Below are 24913 nucleotides of genomic sequence, written 5' to 3'. Positions count from 1 at the left end.
CCGACGCTGCCACTTCCGCCGTGAGGAGGCCTCGCCAGGAGTAAAAATGGCGGAGTCGGTGCTCGAAGTTGTAGGGAAGCTGCAGTCGCGGCTGTCGGGCAATTCGGAGCCGAAGAAGGTAAAATGAGAGGGGCTTCTTCAAGGGGAGGCCGGGGAGAAGGAAGGAGGGCGGCTGGGGAGGGAAACGAGGCGAGTCCGGAGGGATTTGGGGGCCTTCTCGAACCTATTGAGAAACGTAACGGAGGCCGTCGGGGGCCAAAAGACCTCAAAGAGCCCTGAAGCTGGCTTTGCTTTTTTTGGATCCCAAAAGGCTATATAAAAACCCCAATCCTGGGCGAGTCACACTCTCTCAGCCTCAGATTTTAAGCCCCATTGAAAGGTGGCCCTATAAGACAAGGGGAAAACACACAGACAGCCACAACCAGGGACAACAACATTGTGGCACTTGGTTGTGTGTTAAAACATGGGGAGGTTGGATTGGAAATCAATGGGGAGGCAGTTCTCTTCCCCAACCCTATGGATCCCATTGACTTATAAAACAAGGCAATGAATAATAAAAGGGCCACAGGAAGAATAACATTTAGGTTTAGATCCCTGAAAAGAGGAGGTTATTTTTTTTTGGGGGGGAGGGGAGCTATTTCTTGGTTGGGAACCCTTGAGAATAATAATAATAATAATAATAATAACTGCAATACTGTAATAAATAATGATGGCAGAAGGTGGGGAAATGTAGTGAATTTTTAGGGATGGGGGTGACTGGCATGTCCTTCTGGTTTTGCCACCCTTGGGAGTAGTAATAATAATAATAATAATAATAATAATAATATAATGATGGCAAAAGTTGGGTATGGGGGCTAATACTATAAATTATAGTATAAATACTATAAATAAATAAATGTGAGTTTTTAAGGTGAATGGCAGGATCTTCTGGTTTTGCAACCCTTGAGAGTAATCGTAATAATAAGGATAATATTAAGGATAATTGGAATAATGATGGCAGAAGTTGAGAGATATAGTGAGTTTCTAAGGGATGGGGTGACTAACAGGTTTTTGCTTGCTTTGCCAGCCTTGAGAATAAATGATGATGATGTTGTGATAAATAATGATGGCAAAACATGGGCATGGAGGGGAATAATAGTGAATTTCAAAGGGCAGGTCCTTGATATAGAGGTGCCTCTGAGAGAGAAATAATAACCATAATAACCATAATTATATAGCAATGGTGGCAAAAGTTGGGTATGGGGAAAATGCATTGAGTTTCTAAGGGATGGGGTTGACTGGCAGGTCTTTAAGGACCTCTGAGAGGGTGGCAATAATAATAATAATGATGATGATGATGATGATATAATAAATAGTGATGGTAGAAGTTGGGTGTGTTTCTATGGTGGGAAATATATTGGATTTCTGAGCTGGAGAGGGGCAGAGAGATCCTTGTCCAAGGCTTGGGTTTTCTTTCCATCTCTGGCAGCAGAGCCCAGTTCCCAAAGGCTGGATAGCTTTAAAATGGGCCCATACAGACAGGCCAAAATAAAGCTGCTTTAAGTCACTTTGGAGGTATGTCGTTCAAATGATGCACGCGTCCTAAGAGTCCGGAAGCTGCGCCAAAGCCATGCTCCAATCCTAAAGACTGGAGTATGGCTTTGGCACAACTTCCGGACTCTTAGGACGCATGCATCGTTTAAACAACAGATCTCTAAAGTGACTCGAAGCGGCTTTTATTTTGGACTGTCTGTATGGGGCCATTGACACCTATAATAAGTTATTTAGAAGTGTTTCATCGTTACAAGGCAGTCTTTTTAACTGCAAGATTTGGAGTCTGAGTGAGGAAAGTGAGTTTAACAACATCCCAAAGTCTGACTTTCATTTTCCTGCTGGTCTTGAGGGATGGCTTGGAAATTCAGTGTCTTTTCAGTTCGGGAGAAGGGGTTTAAATCTGTATTAATTCATGTGTCAGACAAACCTTTCCTTGGTGTGGGAAGAAAAGAGGATGATCATCCCTTTTCAGTTCTGGAAGTGGGATGTTGGGATTCCCCCCCCAAAAAAAGAATCAGAAGAGATCTAAAGGAATGCTATCTTAAGACCTTTTAAGTTCTGCCTTAACTATCTCAAGCCTTTAAAGCCACTCTGGCTTAGTGCAGAATCATTGCCATCCTATGGTTTTGTGCCTAACAGTAATTTATGGGTTTACAAAATGAAGATGAGGGGGGAAATACTGCCTTGTGTTTTTGTTACTTGGAGCCATCATACCTGCATGCATAAAAAAACCTTGTTAAATAGGTGTGAAGAGGTAGCTTTGCAAAGTGATCTTCAGTACAGGGCTGGCCTTACAGCCTGAGGCCAAGGAGCAAATGCTGTAGGTTTTTGTGGGGTTTGGGGGTTATATAGCCATGTTCTAGAAGAGTTTTATTCCTGATGTTTTGCCAAAATTGTTCTGAAGATGCCAGCCATAGATGCGGGCGAAACGTCAGGAATAAACTCTTCCAGAACATAGCCCCAAACCCACAAAAATCTATGGATGCCGGCCATGAAAGCCTTCGACTTCACAAATGCCACTGTGTTCCCACAAAGTGTGTATAGGTTAAATTTCCCTTATCCTGAAATCTAAATTGCTCCCAAAGTCCCAAACCTTTTTCAAGGGTAGATGAGATAGTGACACCTTTGCTTTCTGATGGTTCAGTGTTCGCACACTTTGTTCCATGCGCAACATTATTTTTAAAACGCTGTGTATAAAATTACCTTCCGGCTATGTATATGAGGTGTGTGTGTTGTGTGGCTTCAGGTTGTTTCTGATTTATGGCAACCCTGTTATGGGTTTTTCTTGGCACGTTTTTTTCAGCGGAGTTTGGCCATTGCCTTCCCCTGACGCTGAGAGCGTGTGACTTGCCCGAGGTGAATACAAAACGTAAATGAATTTCATGTTTAGACTGTGATCCCATCTCTAGGATACCTCAGTAGGTATGCATATATTCCAACCCCCCCAAAAAAATCCAAACACCTGCATTTTGGTTAAGGGAGTCTCATCCTGCATTACTCAAAGCCAGAAAGATTAGAACCACAGAGCTGGAAGAGACCTGAAAGGGTCATTCAGTCCAACCCACTTCTGCCATGCAGGAACACAGAATCAAAGTACCCCCAACAAATGGCCATCCAGCCTCTGGTTTAAAACCTCCAAAGAAGGAGACTCCACCACTCTCCAAGGCAGCACTCCAGGGTTAGTTTGGACACATGAAGCTCAGAATCCTACAAGTGCCTCTTCCCTTATCTTGCAGTAAAACATATTGAATAATTGACAGGGAAGTGCTGGACTTATATTTCCTTGGGCTTCTAGAAGGCATATATAACTTTGCAGCTTCTGAATATTTTGCCCTGTCTTTTCATTCGGCTGGTTTCAAGAAAGGATAGCAAGTGACAACAGATGCACCATGCTTTGTGTATTACATTAACAACACATTAGGAAGCAGCAGACCTTATCTCTGGCACGCTTCCCTGTGGTGTTAAACTACTAAACAGAGATAGTTGGTTGCTGAAAGCTTTATCGCTTCCTGTGTTTTATGAGGCCCTTGGATTTAGGCAGCTTTCACTGAAGGATTCCAAGTTTTTCATGTTAACTCAGCACTTTTAAAATCAGGGTGGTCTGTTCCTTTGGGATTCTTGAATGTAAAACACCATACATGTGATAACTTTGAAATACTAGGCGTGTCTGCACTGCACTACACAATTGCAGCAGTTTGGTTCCCCTATAATTGCCTTGGATCTGTCCTATGGAATGCTGGGATTGGTAGTTTTGTGAACCTTTTGGAAGGCACCCTGAAATGAAAGGGGTTGAGGATGTAATTCAGTTTGCATTGGGAATTATGGCTGGGCGTGGACTTCTTTTTTCTAGCAGAGATTCCAAATTCTTCACCAGATCCCAAGCTTCCATAGGAATAAGCCATATGAAGTGGGATCAAACTGGTATGATTGTACAATGTGAATACCTATTTATTAAGGTGTTTCTAGTCTGCCTTACATCAGTAGATATTAGGGCAGGGATCAATACTCACCTTAACATGTCCTAAATCCACCTAGAACAATTTTAAGACAGTTTGACAATGTGTATGAAATAAAACTGGCAGATTAATAGGTTGAAAACCAAACTCTGGTCTCACTAGGCCCCCAATGCCTAGAAGAGCAGCTGGTTTTTACACTTGGTGCTAGAATAAGACTGATCTCTGTCAGGTTTCCAAGAAGCGGGCATTCCAGAAGTGGAATGCTACAGCTGAGAAATCCCTCTCTTGAATCTCCACATGTCTTCTGCCCTCAAGGGTGGGATACAAAGCATCCCAGTACAGTGAGCCCTCCACATTCTCTGGGGATGGGGCACAGGACCCTTGTGAAAAATGGAAAAAATGCTAATTAAAAAGAACTATATTTTTTACCGGAGAGAATGCCTCTTTAGGTCATCAACATTTGCCAGAGGCTGACCATAGAATTGTACAGGAGGACCCACCAATACCCAGAGAATTGATCTCTCTAGGAATCTAGGTCCTCCTTGGTGTGTCACCCTGGAGGACCTAGAGATTCCTAGAGAGAACATATTAATGAAATCCACGAATAATCTAATCTGCAAAAGTCAAAGCTGCTGCAAATGTGGAGAGATGACTGTAGATCTCAGGGGTCAGGCAGATAGGTACAGGGAGATGCTTTCAGTAGTTTTGAAATGTACTGGTCTCTGGGGTATGACAAGTTTAACCTTTCCAGGATGCCGTTTTCAGTGAGCGGGCACTTCTTGCGGCAACTTACTGAGAGGAAACTAAGACCTCTGGCAGCATGAAAAAATCCCAGCCCTTCACTCCTGTTAGCTGCATGTCCACCAGTGTGTTCTTGGGTTATCATATGTGTGTATGTGGGAGAAGGGAGTAGAGAATGCTTTGCATGGTTAGTTAGAATTGCACATCTGATTCAGGAAATCTTAGCTCCTGCTAAGAATGTTGGATGAGACATAGGAGGTTGAGAATCAGGTACACAGTGAGCCATGGAAATAACTGGGTGACTAGGGTATTTAAAGAGAAGATAAGGGGTAGAGGAAAAGAGCCACATATGCAGTCTTGAGCTCATTGGCAGAAAGAGGGGATCTAAAAGTAACCAAGAAAGAAAGAAGAAAGAAGTGACGCTTCTGTCCATCAGGGAGGCAACCATTTACCAAATGCCAGCTGACCATAGTGTACCTGTGACTATGTTGGGTGGCCTGTTAACAGAGTGCTATGAAGGAGAAAGAAGTTTATTTCTCTTTGGCTTGAACACATTTCTCAATGGAGGCAAGAGTTTACTAAATTTCTATTCTCTTGCTGTGTGGCAAGGTGCTGTAGGCAGCAAGTATCCCACATGGTTTCCTGAGCATTGTGGTAACTTGCGTGACTTTATAGGCCCTGAAAAAAAAACATGTGGGCTGTGTCTCAGAAAAGTTTGGAAACCAGCAAGACAAGCTTCTTGCGGAGAGTTTCCACTGGCAGGGTCGGCCGAAGTTATGTTGCTGACCTACAGAGAAAGCAAGAAAGGCTAGTGCTATATCTTGCTATGCCTCTCTCTATATGCTGTGAGCAAAGAGGAGTGATTTTTGTTCTCTGAAGAGCTTTCCCAGTTAGAGATCCTCATTTCTTCATAAGTCACCATTTCACTGACAATCCCAGGTTGGGCAGATACATTTTTGTGCGCATTGGGTTGGATGATGTTGCTGGCTAGTCTGAGCTGCAAAAGCTCTTTACAACTTCCAAACTGTTTTTCTCCAAACTTTTCCTTTCCTGTTGGTCTATGGAAAAGGTGCCACACTAATGTCCAGAAGAGAGGTGTTGCACATTAAATGGCTAGCATTTTCTTTTTATGATGGCTTGGGAGATGGAGGTTGACCATACGCATAGGAGAATAAGAGTGGAGGCTGTTGCTAACTCAAAAGTAATGTATTTTACCCTATGTGATTCACCTCCTGTACTTCTTCTTGAGGGCTAGTCCTATATAACCTTCCTGAATTTTAAGCTCCGTAGGGAAGGGCTTTCTCTCAGTCCATTACCATCACAGGTATAGCCAGTGAGGATATGGGGGAGAACCTTCTCTACCTGCTCCCAGGCTGTGAAACTCTCTTCCAAGGGAGGCTTGATTGGCTCCCTATTTGCTCTCATTTCACTGGCATTTCACTTCTCATTTAAATAGGTCTTCAGATTTTAATTGATTGCCATAATACAATGGCTAAACTGGTTCTCTATATCCCTTACCATTGGCTATAACAAGTGGGGACTATGGAAGTAGTAGACCCTCTGTGTGACTGCCATCTTAGGACCTTAATGGGTTTGTATCCAGCTCTTGCATTGGTGCTGTAAAGAAAGACTCTCTTTACTTAGCAAATGTCACAGCTCCTGTTTCCTTTCGTCTTTGCAGCTGATGAAGAGTTTGAAGAGGCTTTCCGAGTTACCCATCACGGTTGATATTCTTCTGGTAAGAGCTCTTTCATAATAGTAACCATAATACCAGGGACAGGGTTTTTATGGGTGATAGTCCTGTGTCTGTGGAGCTGTCTCCTGGGAAGTGATTGTGACTTCATCTATGGAAGCGTTAAAGAGGAAAGCTTAAAGCATTTTCATTTCAGTCTGCATTTTACTAAGTGCTAGGATTAACTGATTGCTTTTCGATGTCTGTATGGTTGTTTCAGCTCAATGTTTATAGTTAATGATTATATTTTGTTGGTTGGTTTTTACAAAATTCTCTCTGGTGGCTTTAAGTAGATTCAGGCATGAAACATGTTTTGATATCCCAGAGTGACAAGCAAGAGAGGCTTCCTTAGTGCCATTTCACTTCAGAGGCCCTTGAGCTATCCACTCCTGTATGCAAGCCAAGAAAATCTCTGCTGGTTGGTTACAAGTAGCTGAGGCATCTAAAGGAAGGGTTTGCCCAGCCTGTTGTTTCTGATCCACATGATCCATGTGAAAGGGTTGTGGAGCTCTTTTTCTCATCTCTGATCTGGAGAGAATAAGCTGGTGGGCCTTTTCTCACTCTAGAACAGAAATGGAGAACCTGTGTTCCTCTAAGACAGGGGTGGGAATTGTGTGACTGTCCAGATGTTCATGGACGTCAACTCCTAGCATTCTAATGTTCACAATTGACGGAGCTGACTAGGGATGTTGGGAAATGCTGTCCATCGACATCAGGAGGACCACACGATTCCCCTACTCCTGCTCTGATTGGTGAAGTCCTGGGTAATATATGGTATCTGGTTGGCAATGATGGAAGTAGTACCAATATCTAAGTCACAGCTTGGAAAAATTACTCTTGGATTACAACTCCCAGAATCTCCCAGCCACTGTGGCTGAAGGATTGGAGCGCTGTAGTTCAAAAATAGGAGCTTTTCCAAGTTCTGATCTGAGAGGCGCACAGGTTCACCATCCCTGATTTGACATTGTCCCAGCTTTATATTTCCAGTTCTGTTTCTATGCACATAACCTTTTGAGCCATTATTGTTGAGCTTTCCTTGCCCATAGTGTACACATGGTCCCCCCCCCCCCCCCGGGTCCAGCTATGGTCTCTAGTCAAACCAGTTTTGCATATCTTCATAGCATTTGTCACCAGCCTCTATAGAAAAACTGGCCAAATGTGTGGCTAATCCTAGAGCACTCAGGAGATGTAACATTTTGGTATCGACATTTCCAACAAGTCTATTAGATATCACCTATGATGAAAAAGCTCTGTTTTTTGGGGTTTTTTACTGAATCTTAATTGCATTTTGATACTGTAATTTGACTGTTCTCAGCTGTCTCATTGGAATCTCTTTTTAGGCATTAAAAGTGGGGTATAAACCTTTAAATAAGCAAGGGATTTATTTTAAAGAACAAACAAATAACCAAGCTTTATGTATAGGTCTTCTGGAGGGGAGAGGGATTTTGCTACTTGTTCAGGGCCTTTTAGCATAAGAGAGGATACGTACGTACTTAAAGGAGGCACAGGTTTCATGTTCATGCTTGTCAAAACCTGAACTGGCTTTCCACATCCTTTCTGCAGGAAACTGGAGTAGGGAAGACTGTGAACGGTTTACGGAAACACGAGCAGGTTGGAGATTTTGCCAAGAACTTGGTGGCGAGGTGGAAGAAGCTGGTGCCAGTCCCAACAGAGGCAGAGCGGTAAGCTATCCTTAGTCCCAGGTTTTCTTTTCTGACATCACTTCTTATAGGAGGACATATTTAAAGGTTTGAACACCATCCTCTGGGGACATGTCTTACCGAAGAATTATAAGGGAAGTGGCCATATGCTTTGCCTGGTCTACAGCTATGGCTGAGTAGGAAGGAAGCAAACATGTTGGGTGCAAGAATTCCTCAGCCTCAGTGGGAATAAGTCTTTCTTTCCCTGTTAGGTCATTTTGACTGATTCCTTTTTCTTTCTCAAAGGCACAGTATTGAACCTGTAGACCGTAGCTGTGACCGAAGCATCTCTAAGAAGCGGCAGCGAGATCCTTCCCCCAAAGAAGAAGAAGAGGTTGAGCAGGACTACCTGGAAACGTACCAGCCGTCTTGCAGTCAGGCCTACCATCCAGAACATGGGGCAAAAAAGCCCAAGAGATATTCTGAGCCTGAGCAAGCCCATCAGACTGTGAGCTATGGCGTTCCAGAGGAAAGGACATGGGACCGAGAGTCCCCATTGCTTTCTGACCAGGAATGCTCTGATTATGGGCATACAGCCTCCCCTGAGCCAAGTGAGAGCCCTCAGGAACTGTACATGGACCTCTGTAGAACTGAGGAACAGGAAAGGGCGCAGAAATCTCTGCACAGGAAGGCCAATAAAGGCCACAGCATTCAGGATAGGCAAGAGGGGAACCACAGTAGGAACTTTATTGATTCCCAGGACAAAACCAGCTCAGGTCGTAGCAAAGAGCATAAATCTTCTCACAAGGAGAAGCAGCGACCTGATGCCAAGGGTGAGGACAGGGCAGTTTCATTTAGCCTTGACCGGCTGCATAAGAGCTCCTCCAAAGAGCCCTCCCGAGAAACTGCTTTGATTGGCAGTGGCAAGGAGAGGTCAAAGGCCTTGGACAGCTCAAAGCGAGAGAAGAAAAGGGAAGGCAGCAGTGCCAAGAAGGAGAAACTGCACCTTGACTCAGAGGAGGTGTTGGATGAACGTGTGAAGAAGCCAAAGCACTCAGATGCTGAGAGAGCCAAACCAGAAAAAGTGAAGGCTGGTGACCGGGAGAAGCAAAAACTCGAGGGGGATTCCTCCACTAAGAACAAGGAGAAGAAATCTTCCAGCTTAAAAACTTCAGAAAGCAAATCCAAAGCCTCTGAGTCGCACAAAAGAACGGTAGACTTCTCGCTTCCAAATCCTGGGGAGGGAGAAGCAGAGGATGTGTATGAGCAGCCCACCATGTCCTTTGAGTCATACCTGAGTTATGACCAGCCCCAGAAAAAGAAGAAGAAGGTGGTCAAGCCCCCAGCTCCTGTCCCTGAGAAAGAGAAGGACAAAGGACATGGCAAGCAGAATGGTTCCAAGGCGAGCGCTAAGAGTGCTGATGCTAGCCGAAAACCCCATAAGCAGGCCAGTGAAAAGAAACCATCTGGAGTGTCTAAAGCAAAAAAGGTGAGCCTAACACCATGGTGTTGTAATTCTTTTGTGGAAGTGCCATGTTTTTCAGAGGGTTATTTCTTTCCTGTGGGCCAAGGTATAGTGGTTAACCTTGGGTGTTCCCAGAACGGGAGAAGCAGGCTGGATGCAACTTGTTGGCAAGCCATTCACCTGTTGAACGGAACATTGGCTGTTTATTATGGGTACAGTCCTGTATTTGTTCCTTGTGTTTGTGAAATGGAATACTTACATCACTGTAATCTTCTCTGTCTGTCCTTGTTGCATCTCTTGTTTGTTTCCCTTTAGGGATGGATATGGCCAGCAGAGCTTGGGAAACTAATTTATTGCACTACAACTTCTGGAATCTCCCAGCCAACATGGCCGCTGCTGACTGGGAAATCCTAAGAGTTGTAGTTCTGAAGGGCAATTTTCTGTAGTTCTGGTTTTGGTTTTACCTCTCTGTACAGGAATACATCAATGAACAAAGCCTCTGACAAATAACCTCCTTTTTAAATCTTTTTATGTCTTACCAGCCCCCCTTTCTCTATGTCCCCTGTGTAACTGGGGGCAGTTTTGCCTCATGGAAAGGCTGTCACACAGGCCAATTAAATTAAGAAGTAAACCAGAAATCAACTTCTAGTTTATTTTCTACTTGGAAAAGGGACTCTGCTAATCAGGCCTCTGGCAAAATTTCCCCTCCCCATACCAGCTAGAGGGCACAGAGCACCATTTTTAGCATAACCTTAAGTTTTAAAAAATTGGGAGTAGTGGTATACAACCCCTCAAGATCCTCCCAAGTAAGAAGCGCAATCACCTTCCACATTTTCCACAAAAGGACAATATAACATTGCAAACAGTCTCTTGATGCTGGTCTGGAGGCAGAGCGATCCATCCCATGTTAAATTTTGCATGATTTGACAGTGAAAACTTTCAGCTGGATGGAGCATGTGAGCTTGGATGTTACAATGTTATTGGAGGCTATAAGAGGAAAAGGGAGCAGAATGTGCTTCTTGAAAGATTCCTTCCCAGCCCAGTGAGAGTTATAATCCTCCTCCTTTAATGTTTTTTGCCTTTGGCTTGGCTTGTAAATGATTATGTACTTCATGTGTGACAGTCGCCTAGAGGTGACCAGGCAGGGTAGCTTTTACAGACTGAAAGAAACTTGCACTACTTTTCTCCTTTCCTTTTAAGCCATCCCCAGGCCACATACAAGTAAATGAAGAATGTATAGAAAGGAAGGCTTGTAAATAGTCTTGTCAGCTAGTATTTCTTTTGTGAACTTATTTTTTGAGGTTGTCTTACTTACACACTTCTTATTTCCTTTCTGCCCACCAGATCCTCATTGATGTGGTGCCAACGCTCCCTGATATCCCTTTGCCTCCAATCCAGGCCAACTATCGCCCACTTCCTTCACTTGAATCAATTCCCCTTGCCCAGCCAAAGAGAAAAGGTAGGTTGTGAGCCAAGAACTGAATTGAATTTAATGGGGAGAATCCCTCATTTTTGTCAATATTGGGTAGACTCTGGGAGGAAACCATTTCCTGTCCTGTATGGCAGAGTTCCAGCATAGGTTTTTAACCAATTCCTTTGTGAATTCATTGTTGTTCAGTTCCTTGGACTGTATATGTGTATGTCTTAGGATAATGGAAAGCAACAATGAAGTCTAATGATTCCATTCTGAACTGTAGTAGGGAGAGGAAAGTTAGCACAAGGCCAAGCTATAAAACACAATAACCCAGTTACTGTGAGTATTTAGTCATGCAGCATGCGCCAAAGGAAAAATCCCTTTGATTTCCTATGCTCCTTTTGGGTGCCTGGTAAAAAAATGAGTACAGTCTTATGTTTTGTCACAAAGCTCTTTGATTCTCATGTTATTTAGTCATCAGAATCCTCTTCATGCTACAGAATCAAAATGTGAAATTAATGATGGGAGTGAAAAACACTTAAAAGCCAGGATCAAGACATCATTTTATTACTTTTATAATTAATAAAAACAAATGCAAATACAACACCTACCCACCCCCATTATTATAATATGATATTACTTTTGAAAAGAACTGCACAAATTCACAGGTGATACATTTGTTGACAGTTAAAACAGGATCAAATCTAAAAGGTGGGACTTTGGATCTTATCCAATGAAGCAATGCTTAAGAAGAGAACATCCAGCCATTGGTACATCATTGAGCCTTTTCTGGTGATACCAGTATAATCTTCTTCTGCTGCAAAGAACATAAGAACAGCATTACTGAGTCATACCATAGTATTGCTAGGTCTTGCAAATCTAATCCAGCATTCTGTCCTCCCAGTTGCCAACCACAGACACTGTGGTGCCCACAAGGGAGATATGAATGGAGTAATATTTTCTTGCTCATATTGAAAAGCACATTTTCCAGTATACTTGTTATTAAATCCCTTCAAGTCGGCTTTGAATTATGGCAGCCCTATAAATGAGAGACCTCCAAGTCTCCCAGTCATCAACAGCCCTGTTCATGTCTTGCTAACTCAGGGTAACACCTTTTTTACTTGAATCAGTCCATCAATAATGTGGTCTTCCTCTTTTCCTACTGCCTTCACTTTACTGCACGTTATTATTTTTCTAGTTCTTCCAGTACTTGAGGTCATACAACATGTAGCCTCCATGATTAATAGCTTAGTCTTTGTGAGTTTTTTTTCTAATCCCTTCTTAAGATATGAGTTGGTGGCCACCACTACATCCAACTACACAGTTTAGTTCTGTGTAGTGTGAAGGATTCCTTTTTGTCTCTCCCAAATCTCTCACCTTTTGGTTTTGCCAAATCTCCCCTGGATTTTCTAGTGTTATGAAAGAAGAAGAAGAATCTGTCTCTTTCTCATTAGACACCTCTGAGATGACCAATACTCACCTTTCTCTCTTTGGTCTCTCCCTGGTCCTGTAGCTCTGTCCTCCCCTACTGAAGAAGATGAGGCAGGCTTCACAGGCCGCAGGCTCAATTCGAAGATGCAAGTGTACTCGGGCTCTAAGACTGCCTACCTTCCAAAGATGATGACTCTGCATGAGCAATGCATCAGGGTCCTCAGCAATAACATTGACTGTGAGTACTGTGGGAAGACTTCTTTGGCCATATTGGAGTGTCCCTGGTGGGGGGCTTTGGCTGGATGTCCAATTCTTTGGATCTGGCTGGCCAGTAGTGATCATCAAAATGTGACAGATGCTGTTCTAACCTGCAGATTCTAGAAATTTTAGTTTTAAAAATGTTAATTTTTTCAAGCTGCACCTGACATTTCCTGACATTCAGAAAATGCCTAGTGGCCTGTTCAGTGTGGAAAACAAATGCATGTGTTACCCACTATCTTGAGGGTGAAACTTGTGGGACTGAGATTATATTTTAAACAGTGGGTTCAAAATCAGATGACACAGGTTGAGTCTCTCTTATTTGAAATGCTTGGGACCAGAAGTGTTTTGGATTTTTTTTGGATTTCGGAATATTTGCATATGAGATAACTTGGAGATGGGACCCAAGTCTAAACATGAAATTCATTTATGTTTTGTATACACTTTACTATACACATAGCCTGAAGGTTATTTTATACCCAGATTTTTTAAAAATATTGTGCATTAAACAAAATTTGTTGAATTGAACCAGAAAGCAAAAGTATCACCATTTCAGCTACTTATGGGGAATTTTGCATTTTGCAATACTTTGGATTTCAGAATTCCAGACCTGTATTTTGAACTGTGGGTTTAAAACCTGAAGATACTATTTTAACAATGATTCTCTTTTCTCCCCCACCCTTTTCTCTCATAGCAATCTATGAAGTGGGGGGTGTTCCATACTCTGTACTGCAACCTGTCTTGGAGCGTTGCACCCCAGAGCAGTTGTACCGCATTGAGGAGTGTAATCATGTAAGTGGCCTAAGAGAGGGGAAGGGGAGGCAAAAGGTATTTCTGAGTTGTTGTTTTTTTAATTTGTCTACCTTTGTGATTGAAGCCTCTTTATGCAGCAAGATTAGTGCAGGGCTTGTCTGTTGTGCCATATATTTCAGTAGGGCTTCCGCTCTCCTGTTGGATTGTCTGGGTTGGGCATTATCCATTCGTCAAGCACCCTTGCCCAGCAAGATGGCTGCAACCTATGTGTGTTATGGCACTTGCCTTGATTAAACTGTAAACCAACAGCAGCCTGAGTTCAAATTTCTCTTCTATTATGAACTTACGAGATGGCCTAAGGCAGGTCTTGCTTTCCTTTTCAAAGTATATCCAAAGCAGCTTGCAGCAGAAAGTCGACGTAAATGCTAAATACTAGATTACAACACGTAGGCTATCAGAGATCACAGGTACCATTAAAAAAAAAGTCTCACAGCAGCGGTAGCAACATCTAACAGAATTTCAAAGCTCTGACGGGGAGAAGCACACAGGCAAATGAAACAGGATCCTGCTGTTGTCTTCAGTTAATGATAACAGCAGGATTTCACAGCATGTCTGGAAATCACCTGCCATCAGGGGCAGTTATACACTTTACATAAGACTTCGAACTTTGAAAATGAGATAACTGTCAGTAAAAATGAGATGCTGAGCACTGTGTACTGGTTTTAACCCAGTTTGCATCCAAGTTTGAATTAGCCTGCCATGGGGTCATCTGTCTCAGTCTGCCTAGGCAGAATGTAGCTGCATTTTTCACTAAAGGTGTAACTCATCAGCCATTTAATCTATTTACAGATCTGAATAGACTGAGTCTAATCTCTTTATAAAGAGATCAGATGAATTACTGAATCTACATTAAGCAAAATTTTTATTGAAAAAACATGGAATTTAAAATGTAGGGTTGGCTAGGCAGCACTTCTGGCACAAAGTTTTGGGTACAGATGTGAAATTTGAAGTTTGGATAAGAAAACTGAGCCACTGTTTTTTTCTAAGTGAATTTTTTTTCAAAAGCATAGCACAGTTTAAGCAATATATGTGTGTTTATGTTTTCTCTTTGAAAGAAGAGGCTTTAAGTATCATGTTTGTTTGTTTTTGCTGATACTCTCTAAGAGAGGTAGGGATAATGATGGACCAGAATTCTCATCATCCCTGCCTATTATGGTGGGGGTGATGGTGATTGTAGTCTGACGCTACTGTTGGGACATCATTTTGATGAATGTTGCCTACACCCTCTGTTTCCTGGAAATCTCAGTCTAGTAGTGTGCAGTTAGATAGGATTCCCAAGACCTTGAAATGAAGAGGATACAGTGCTTTCCTTCTGAATTGTATTCAGCAGTGGAAATTATAGGCTAGTTAGTGTAATGCATGCTGGTGACCAGCTGTTGTTGGTCTAAATAGATCTCTGGGGTATATAGAGAACAAAAGACAGGAGTATCACAGGTCTCTGGAAAGTAAAAACACATGCACATTAATATAAACCCTTAGTTTGTCCTGTCCCTAGACAACTGGGAGGCAGGTGTTATAAGTAGTCTCAAGACGAGTGGAGAAGACTCTGTTTACCCAAAAGGTTGTGCATAAGCAACAAAATGGCTGGCACACTGACTAATCTGAGTGAGTGTGGCATAAGGGTGGTTAAACCAAGGGTGGAAATCCCTTGGAAATTATGGGGCTGCAACTCTTCACTGACTGTGTTTGCTAGGATCTGAAGTGCACAACATCTGGAGTGCTGCATGATTCCCAGCCCCTCTATGAAACAATGTAATGGCATGAGCTTTTCCTGTCCCTAAATTAATAATAAATCAGTTGTAACCTTTACAAGAGAGATGAGAAATTTGTGACTTCCTAAGAGGTGTCGGACTGCAGCTTACATCATTCCTAGTCAGTTTAGGCAGAGTTGATGGGAGTCGAAGTCTAACCCTCTTTGGAATTGCTCACCCTGCTTTAGAGTAAGGGCATATCAGTGTTGTTATCCCATGGATTGTAGATGTAGTACTTCAGGTGAGAGAAAAGCACCTTGTGGAAGCCCCCCCTGGCAAAATCAAGGCAGGGATGAGATTCAAATGGGAGTCTTTGTGACTCACAGCACAATTTTTTACACCAGGAGTGGGGAACATGTGGCCTGCCAAGATGCCCACGCCGCCCCTAGCCAATGACTATGCTAACTAGAATTGATGTGCAGCTACAATCCAGCATCATTTTGGGGGCCTCATATTCCTCATCCAAATGCTGCATGTTTGTCTGCTGTGTTTCAGGTATTTGTAGAATTTGGAAAGTTTAGCAGAGGTATGGGATGACTGCGGGAGGTGGGGGATTAAAGGAGGGAAAAGGCACTCATATTGTAGAGTGGGAAGTGACCCCAATGATCATCTGTTTCAAGTCTCTTCCAGTGTAGGAATCTATTACTAATGCATCCCTGGAAGCTGGCCATCCAGTTCCTGTCTTTAAAGTTCTTCCGTATATGTATAAGGACTAGAAACCAGGGTTTTCTTTCTTTTCTTGAATTGAGAATTGGCAAGTTCTACCTTAACAAAGCTTTCTCTGTTCTCAAGGCATGGAGGTGTGGAATATTAGTAACTCTCAGAGCTGTTTGCAACTGCATTGCTCTCTGGTAAGCTCTTGGGCTCATTCCTTTTTGCTCTTGGTCGCCAGGTTTTAATTGAGGACACAGATGGATTGTGGCACGTTCACTGCGTTCGTGATTTCAAGAAGGAGAAGCCAGAAGAGTTTGAGTCATGGAGGGAGATGTACTTACGCTTGCATGACGCCCGAGAGCAGCGGCTTCTCATGCTAACCCAAAACATCCGATCAGCTCACGCTAATAAACCCAAAGGTAGGGTGGTCAATGGGGCGGTCAGGCTGGGCCTTGAGAAGGAATGAAATGACTCTTTCATAGCCCTGCTGTTGTGCCTTAATAAAGTACTGATAGAGAAATAGCCACTACTCTGCAAATATCTGGGTTATTTTGGAGGAAACAACTTTGCCCATTTAATTTCCACTTGTCAGGCTGATACTTAAAACAGAGGCAGGCTACCACAGATGATTACAGTGCCGTTTTGGGGTCTTGCATTGGCTGCATGTGCATTATTTTGCCAAAATGAGAACTGATTATAACCAGTCCAATAATTCCTGGGTTCATTTCCCCCCACCTCCACCCCACTGGATTGGTGGCAGAGGCTGTGGACACAAAACCATGAGAAGAGGGTAATTGTTCCTTCTGAAACATGGTTCCCCTTTTCAAGGGTGTTTTTTTTTAAATTGGTGTTTTTGGTAAGTGAGGATGGCACTACATTTCTCCTGGGCCACATGTGGCCCATCCTTGGTTTAAAGGCACAAGAGTAGGGCAAATAAGTTGGGCAGAACAAATAAATCTTCATAATTGCCTAATTGACTAGGGCTAATGGGAGTGGCAAGGAAACATCAACAGGTTGGGGAGAGCACACTTTTTATCCATTTTAAAGGATTAGGTGGGTTAGACAAAATATGGCACTTGGCTTACAAGTCCTCAAAGAAAAGAGACATGTTTCAAGAGGTATAAAACATGGTCTGGGATTTTCTATGTGAAGAGGAGGGGGGCCGCTCAGTGTCCTCCTTCAGCAATTGTTAGAGGCCTTGAGGGGAGACTATCTGAGAGGTTTCTTAGAAAAGACCCTTGGCCTAACTGGGGTTCTTTGCTTTGCTTCTCTTTTAGGCAGAGTAGCCAAGATGGCTTTTGTCCATTCAGCAGCCAAGCCGCCCCGGGATGTGCGGCGAAGGCAAGAGAAATTTGGGACTGGTGGAGCTGCAGTTCCAGAAAAGATCAAGTGAGTTTTAAAACTATGTCATCATTCTATTTTTCTGTCAAGGGGTGGTGGACACAGGGACAAAACTGCAGGAAGGAGGTAGAGTAGGATTTGCTGTGTCTTGTTTTCCCGTCTTCTGAACAAACTTCAGGTTGTTCTTTTTTTCCAGCAGGCAGAGACTGCTGGTTGTCAAATGAGGTGATGGGTCCACTCCCATATTTTAAAGCAGGTCTTCAAGGAGCTCTTCAGGAGGCTAGTTGTTTTAATACAGTCAGCCCTCCACATTTGCAGCTCTAGCTTTTGCAAATTTGATAATTTGTGGATTTGATTAATATGTTCTCTCTAGGACTCTCTAATTCTTCCAGTGTGACTCACTATGGTCAATGACTGGTAGAAGTTGTGCTCGAGAACCTAGAGATTCCTAGAGATAATAAATAGAATAGAGAGTACACTTATCCAGGCATTTGTAGATCCGCCAGTGTGGTTTTGCAGTCAATCTCTGGTGGAAGACCATAGAAATGGTCCCTAAATTATTTGCAGTCCCCCCCCCCCCACTTTCACAAGAGTTCTGTGATCCTAACCCCAGCGAATCTGGAGTAGCCCACTGTATAGCTGGTACGGAGGAGGGAGAGCAAGCATCCAAGTAATGTGATTAGTGTTGGACTAGGACTGGGGGAGATGACAATTCTGATCCTTGTTCTGCTATGAAGCTGGCTGGGTGTCCTTAGACCAGTTACCATTTCTCAGAGTAATTTACCATGCACGGTAATTGAGGGGAAGAAATATGTGACCAGCCTGAGCTGCTTGAATGGAGAAGCTGATTGACTGTCTGCTAAAACAGTTCCTTACAGTTCCTTGTGAAAATGTGCTTTATTGCTCTTTTAAACAAAAGGATGTACTGCATTTGTTTACTATCACACACAGAAATGATGCTGCAGAGATTTATCAGGTTGTGGTTTTAAGTAAGTTGGAGGCCATTATGTATCCAGCAGTCTACCCTGCCTTTTATACTATTTTGGTTAATACTTAAAATAACAATTTTAATCAGTTGTTACTGACTTAAAACAACCCTAAGGTGAACCTGTCATGGAGTTTCATTTGGTAAAGTTTGTTCAGATGAGGTTTGCCTTTCTCTTCTTCAGAGGCTGAGAGGGTGTGACACCTACGATCACCTAGTGGGTTTCCATAGCTGAGGGGGGATTCGAACCTTGGTCTCCCAGAGTCCTAGTCCAGTGTTCAAACCACTACACCATACTGGCTGTCCTAATCAATTGCTCTTTGGTGAAAAAGAAAAGTGTCCTTATCGGTTCTTATCCTCACCCATTAAAACTTTTCATTCCTGCAAAAAAGTGAATTGTAGATACCAGGAATAGACAGACAGAAACTGAATGGTTCAAAAGCCAAATGGTTCCCTACATCTCTCTGAACCAAAATGGTTGAAACAGCATCCCTTATTTAATTCCCATATGTCCGCCTCTTGAGTGTGCACAGAGCAATTCATTAACAATGATGGATTTTATTTTTCTCTCTCCGATAGAATAAAGCCAGTGTTGTACATGTCAGCTAAAAGCAGCAACGTTCCTGCAGAAGAGGAGCAGTCTTATGACGGACCCAGCACTAGTGGCGGCCACTCGGGTCCATCTGTGGGCAGCACCTCCTCAGTTAGCTATGACCCCAGAAAGCCCCCTGTGAAGAGTAAGTAAGGCAGAGAGTTGTGCAGCTTTGTAGCCTGGCAAAACTCTATAATGAAGATGTATAAAGCATCTTGACAAAGTGATGGGGAGAAAGACGTATGTTTACATCATACTCCCGTCACTTCATTGTTGAGGCTGTGGATTCAAAACTGTGTTCTGGAGAGTCATTTGGGTTTTTCCCCCACAAAACCTGGGAATTTTTTGGAGGGGGGGATTGGCTACAACTTTCATAATGTTGGCTGGGCGTGTTTCTGGGAGTTGTGGTTCAAAAAACTACTATATCCAAGCTCTGGAACCTCATAAATGGACTATGCAGATTCCTCAATACAAAAAGGAAGAGCAGTGGCAAGGATCCTTGAAAGGTGGTGCTGATTTTTACTTGCACCAGTCTACTGCCAAGGGGCATGATATGCTCAGTGCACCTGTGCTAGTGCGAGGTCTGATCCTGTTTATGCAGAGATCTGACTTCTAATCATGGTACATTTCAATGAAAGCTGAGTTGCTCAAAGATCTAAATTTGGAGCTTGCCTCCTGTGCTGCTTCTGCACTGTTGTGACATGCACACAACCCCAATAATCTACCAGAAAAGTGCTTTTGTTAAACCTTCCCAGTTTCTCTCACCAGTCAGGCTAGAGGAGAGAGCACTGAGACACATTCTTTAGTTGAAATGCTTTGTATTTGGTGACTAGATATTGTTGGTGACATTACCCAGATGCCTAAATACCCTGAAAGCATCAGAGTCACTCTGGTCCTAGCAGTCAAATCTGGTTAATCTTTGGAAGGGAGCCCACCATGAAATAACACAATTGTAGGGTATATTCAGGGGAAGGCTATGGCAAACCTGCTCTGATGGTTCAGTGTTTGTTTTCTTTTTCAGAAATTGCACCTATGATGGCAAAAACTATTAAAGCCTTCAAGAACAGATTTTCTCGGAGATAAGAGCACCCGTCTGGGAGCAAGAAGGGAACTCTCCTCTTCAACAGCAACAGTGCTTACAAGAAAATGGGGAGGGGATAAGGGTGGTCTAGCATCTCCCAAACCCTATTTAAGACCAACAGCACAGTATTGTTCAAAGAAGCCCTCCAGTTCCTTCACCTGCTCCCAACAAACTTCAGCCATCAGCCCAGCATTTTAAAAATGTGAAGTCTTGGCACTTGCTAAGATCGGAAGGTCCACAGACCATTGCTCTTTCTTCAGTCTCTTTCTGTCTGGACTCTGGAATGAAAAGGAATACTTCCTTCCTCTACCTACAGTGTTTTGTCTTTGGACTTTTCCATGTTAAAAATCCAGATTTCACTTGGAGAATTCTCTCTCTTTTTTGCAAATACTGTTACAAAAGAAAGGCCTTTACTTTGACTCTAGCTGCTGTTTTTCAAGCCCTGTTTTGAATCTGAGATCACACCAGAGGATTGCCAGCCCTCTGTCCAGTCGTCCCTAGAGCATCGCTTCCTCGTCCTCTCCTGTTTTTTAATCCCACCTTTCAAATGTTTCCTTCATTCCTAAAACTCATACAGTAGACACATGTCAATTTGGCCTTTCTGTATTATGGACACCAGGAACTGCTGGAAGAAATGCTCTTCTGTTCATTTGGCCAGAACAGTAATTGAAAACAACAACCATACAACCTCCCACTTCTCCCTTTTTAAAATTCATAGGAAAAAAGAAAACAGCACAAAAATTTGAGAGGAGGAGCACTCAAGAGGTGAGGGATAAATGTCACTTTGCACAAATCAAATTTTTTAAGCACTCACCTGAGTTTTAAATTGATCTCTACTACTGAAACCTGCATTTATTATTGTTACTATTTTTTAAAAGGAATAGTAATGATGTATCCTTTTGAGGATTTGGTTTCTCCTCCCCTCTTCATTTGTGAACAAGAGATGTCTCTTAGAATTTTTTTTTTTATTTCAGACCCGCTTTCAGTTTTGGTGGAAGTATTTTCTGACTTTTAAAAACAAAGAACTGGCACTTTAACTCACCAGGCCCCTAAAAGGAACTTCAGTGACGTGGAGTAATTTTACACTCTGCTTTGGTTTTTACATCAAGCTACTTGATGGGAAGAGGATGACGTGAAACCTCTTTCTGTCACTTTCTCTCGGTGCTGAACGGCACCTTGTCTCTTGTAAAAGGAAAAAAGATAGAAGCAATGGATTTTGTCTGGCTGAGATTAGCATCTTGGAGAACTGAGTGGGGATTGGCACAACCTTTCACTTCAGAAGAGGCCAAGGGAAACAGTGCCAGGAGTTCCAACTGTCCTGCTGTCCGAGCAGATTTTGAGGGCGCTGCATTTCTTTGGGCACTGCTGTTTTAGCACTACCGGGGGCCAAGAAACTAAAAATACTGTGTTTCTTTTTCTGGATGGTGGAGAGTTGCTGGGAGGGATGGAGAAAATCCGTTTGGGAAGGCTTAGTGGCATATTTTTCTTGGTACCGTCGGTAAATGGACTTTCGACTCTGGAGAGGTTCTGAAGGAGCCTAACCTTTTTCCTGCTCACCAGAGAGAGGACAACAAGATCCTCCCCAATGCCACTCTCATAAACTCCAGCCTTTCACTGATGCTCCACACTTCCACCGCCTGATGAAGGGTGACAGTAGCCTTTGCTGGAAAGGACCTGCTCCCTTTTAAAATGGAGAATTCCTCAAGACGCGGGGCTGGAGATCCACAGGATGTTGTCTGCCCAAACTTCGTCTCTTGGGAGTTTGACAAATGGAATCCTCATTCCCTCTCACATTCTTTGGAGCAGGTTCCAAGTCCCCGCAAGCTTTAATGACATCGTGTAGCATTTCAAGGTGTGTTGTGACGTTGGATTACAAAAAAAAAAAAAAAAATGCTCCTTTCCCCCCACCCTTCCTTTGCTGTATTTAATTTTGCTGTATTGATTTAGCTCATTACATAGATAATCTGCCAACCGTTGTCCTTAGTGTATTGTCTCCTTTTATAACTGGCAAAGGGGTTCAGACTGTTGGGGGAGGAAGGGGGAACAGAATAGTTCTGAGCCACTGAAGAAAGAGCACTGAATGTCTCCGCTGAATTCTCACTCTCACTAAAATCTGGGTGCCTGGTATTTGACCCTGGAAATGCTCCCCTTTGTTAGCCACAAATAGGAAAGGAACACTGATCTATTCCCCCACCCCAGTCCTTTTCTCAGTCACTTTGGGTTCTTGCATTCCAAAAAACAGCCTCTTGGTGGTGGCGGTGGCTCTGTATCTGGTTTGGTGTGGGGATGCTTTCCCCAATGGGAGGACTGTAGGCCTCATCATCCCCAGCAATGTTGACAAAGGATGATGAGAAGGTTGCAGTCCAACACATCTGGTTTGAGGAAGGCTGATACAGGGGAATCCTCACAACTCAAGTGATACAGCATGATGTGGCTGCACTTTGCTGGGCTGGCGTATGCGGTTGCTCATTTGTTTCTGAGCACTAGGCAGTTGGGTGGGTTTTTATACTAGAAATCCAAGTTTTCTTCCCCACTGCCTGTTTCTGTTTCCATGTTGGTGGAGGTCAATGCCAGGACAGAGAGGGTGGCTCGTGGCACTGTTGGTAGTGCAAATGTCTGTGCCACTGGGGTTATCCCGCCTTGTGAAACTGGGTCATTTTACTTGATAATTCCCCCCTCCCTCCATCTGTCAGTATTTTGGAATAGTTTGACAGCATCTTTCCAACAAAAGATTCAGTAGCGCACCTGGTGCAACTTGTAATTCCATGGTACTGGGATATATATGTATATGTTTTTTTCCCTCAATGGTAAAAAAAGAAACCTAGTGGGAAGGGGGTTAGAAATTTGCACACGGCCCAACCCATTTACCCAGCTTTCAATTCATTTCTTCTTTTAAACGGATGTGTAACATGTTAAAAGAACCTGTTGTGGAGGGAGGGGTGGCAATTGATTCAGCTTCTGATTCTTCTATGGGTGTCTCGCTCATTTTTAAAGAAAGGGGTGCAATTTTCAGTACTACACGGCATGCAAAGGAACCCAATGGAAAGGCCCCCTCTCCTTTTTGGTGCACCACAAGGGAACAGTAATGCCGAATTGCATCTGCCTTTGGGTCCCCGAATTGTAAATAACAATTTTCTATTTTCCTTTTTTTTTTTTTGGTGTTAACTGTATGGAGATGAATATTTTAATTAGATAAGTTATACAAAACGAATAAATTTGTGTCTCAATAAAAGCCAAACACTGGAATTTTGTCTCTTTAGTCCATTTTCTTTTTCCCCATCAAAGGACTGTGGAGCTGAAACACCAAACCTTTCATTATTTTTCTACTGTCCCAACTTCCAACCCTGACTTTTTTCATAAATGGCAAATGTATATTAATTAGCGGCATCAGATTCACTGTAATAAAATGGTTGCACAAGGCATTTGCTCGCCATCATGTGAATCCTCTTTCTAGATAGATAGAATAGCTATTTTACAGGCTCTGGATCTCCCTTCAAGGGAGGCTGGAATGGTCATCTCCTGCTTCCCAAACTTGGATTCTCCAGATGTTTTGGACTACAGCTCCCAGAGTTTCTGACCACTGGCCACAGTGGCTGGGCCTTCTGGAAGATGAAGTCCAAAACACTCAAGAGAACCAAAGTTTGGAAATTGTGATACTGTCTTTATGTTAGCTGGTGAAGACAGAATTTAAAGAAAATGTTCATGTAAATGGATTTAGACTGCTTTTTTATTCTGAAGTCGAAGGCTTTCATGGCCGGCATCATAGTTTTTAGTGGGTTTTTCGGGCTATGTGGCCATGTTCTAGAAGAGTTTATTCCTGACATTTTGCCAGCATCTGTGGCTGGCATCTTCATTGTTTTGTCCCAAGAGCAATACTATGGACTTTGGGTGTTGTAAGGCCTCTGGCTCTCAGGAACACAGCCAGAACAAAAGACTTGTCCACAAATTTCTAAAGTTTCCAAAAGCTTTACTGGTTATAAACGCAAAACATGAAACTGATCTCCTTTTTCTCAATAGTCCTTCCTAAATACCTTGCTCTCTCTTGGTGGACTCTATCTTTCTTCTTCTGAGGACTATCTTTCTTCTTTTGTCAAAGGAAAATACTCTCTCCAGGTCTGACTTGGCTGAAATCTTACTACACAACTGAAACTAGCTAGAGGGAGACAGTATAAGACCCTGGGATTTCCCACGATCCTTGTCTTTCTTAAAGCTATAGATCTGTATTTCCCCTCTTAAACTAATACATAGAAAACCTATTATAATCTCAATTAAATTTATGTCTCAAGAGCATCAAAGATGCTCTGGAGGCATGACATTCATAGTCAGGAAGGAACTCTGCTAGAACATGGCCACATAGCCCGAAAAACCCACAAAAAACTATGGATGCCGGCCATGAAAGCCTTTGACTTCACAATAATTTACTTATATGTGAATACTAAGCTATGGCTCTTTTCGCTTATTTTGTTGAACTGGAGTCCCAGGTTTTTTAGGGGAGTGGGTGGGCAGGAATGTTAATGTTAATGACTGACATAATCCACACTATCGTTCATGAGGGCCAAAACAAATTCCCTTCTTCTGGTTTATTGGCAATATCTGTGGTTAAAGCTGCAACTATGGTCCTCCATATATATATATGTATGCAGTTTGACACCACTTTTAAGTGCTATAGTTCCATTCCTATGGAATCCTGAGACTGAAAGCTGGCAACTATGGTCCTGCAGTTTGACACCATTTTTAAGTGCTATAGCTCCATCCTATGGAATTCTGGGATTGGTAGTCTTACAAGGCCTTTAGCCTTCTCTGCCAAAGACTGCTGGAGGTGCCTCACCAAACTACAAGTCCAAGGACTCTGTAGGATGGAGCCACGCAGTTAAAGTGGTATCAAAGTGCATTATTTCCACAACGCAGATGCACTTCCAAGTCACTTCCAACTCATGGCAACCCTATCATAGGGTTTTCTTGGCAATATTGGTTCAGGGGAGGTTTGTCTTTGCCTCCCTCTGAGGCTGAGAGGGTGTGACTTGGT

General features: G+C 42.9%; 1 protein-coding gene across 1 annotated transcript; it reads left to right on the top strand.

The window, feature by feature from the left end:
- Positions 1–23133, top strand: LOC149305045 (elongin-A-like). The gene is made up of 11 exons (XM_089478580.1): positions 1–118; positions 6412–6468; positions 8026–8144; positions 8409–9591; positions 10912–11026; positions 12495–12650; positions 13365–13462; positions 16127–16307; positions 17166–17277; positions 18794–18951; positions 19828–23133. Exons 1-11 carry the CDS (start codon positions 47–49, stop codon positions 19887–19889), a joined length of 2313 nt encoding a protein of 770 aa, XP_089334706.1. The 5' UTR covers positions 1–46; the 3' UTR covers positions 19890–23133.
- The last annotated feature ends 1780 nt before the right edge of the window (positions 23134–24913 follow it).

The sequence above is a fragment of the Sceloporus occidentalis genome, unplaced genomic scaffold, assembly GCF_023333645.1.
Source record: "Sceloporus occidentalis isolate IW3139 unplaced genomic scaffold, rSceOcc1.0.p SCAF_13, whole genome shotgun sequence".
NCBI lineage: Eukaryota > Metazoa > Chordata > Lepidosauria > Squamata > Phrynosomatidae > Sceloporus > Sceloporus occidentalis.
This window is presented reverse-complemented; position numbering and strand designations above follow the sequence as displayed.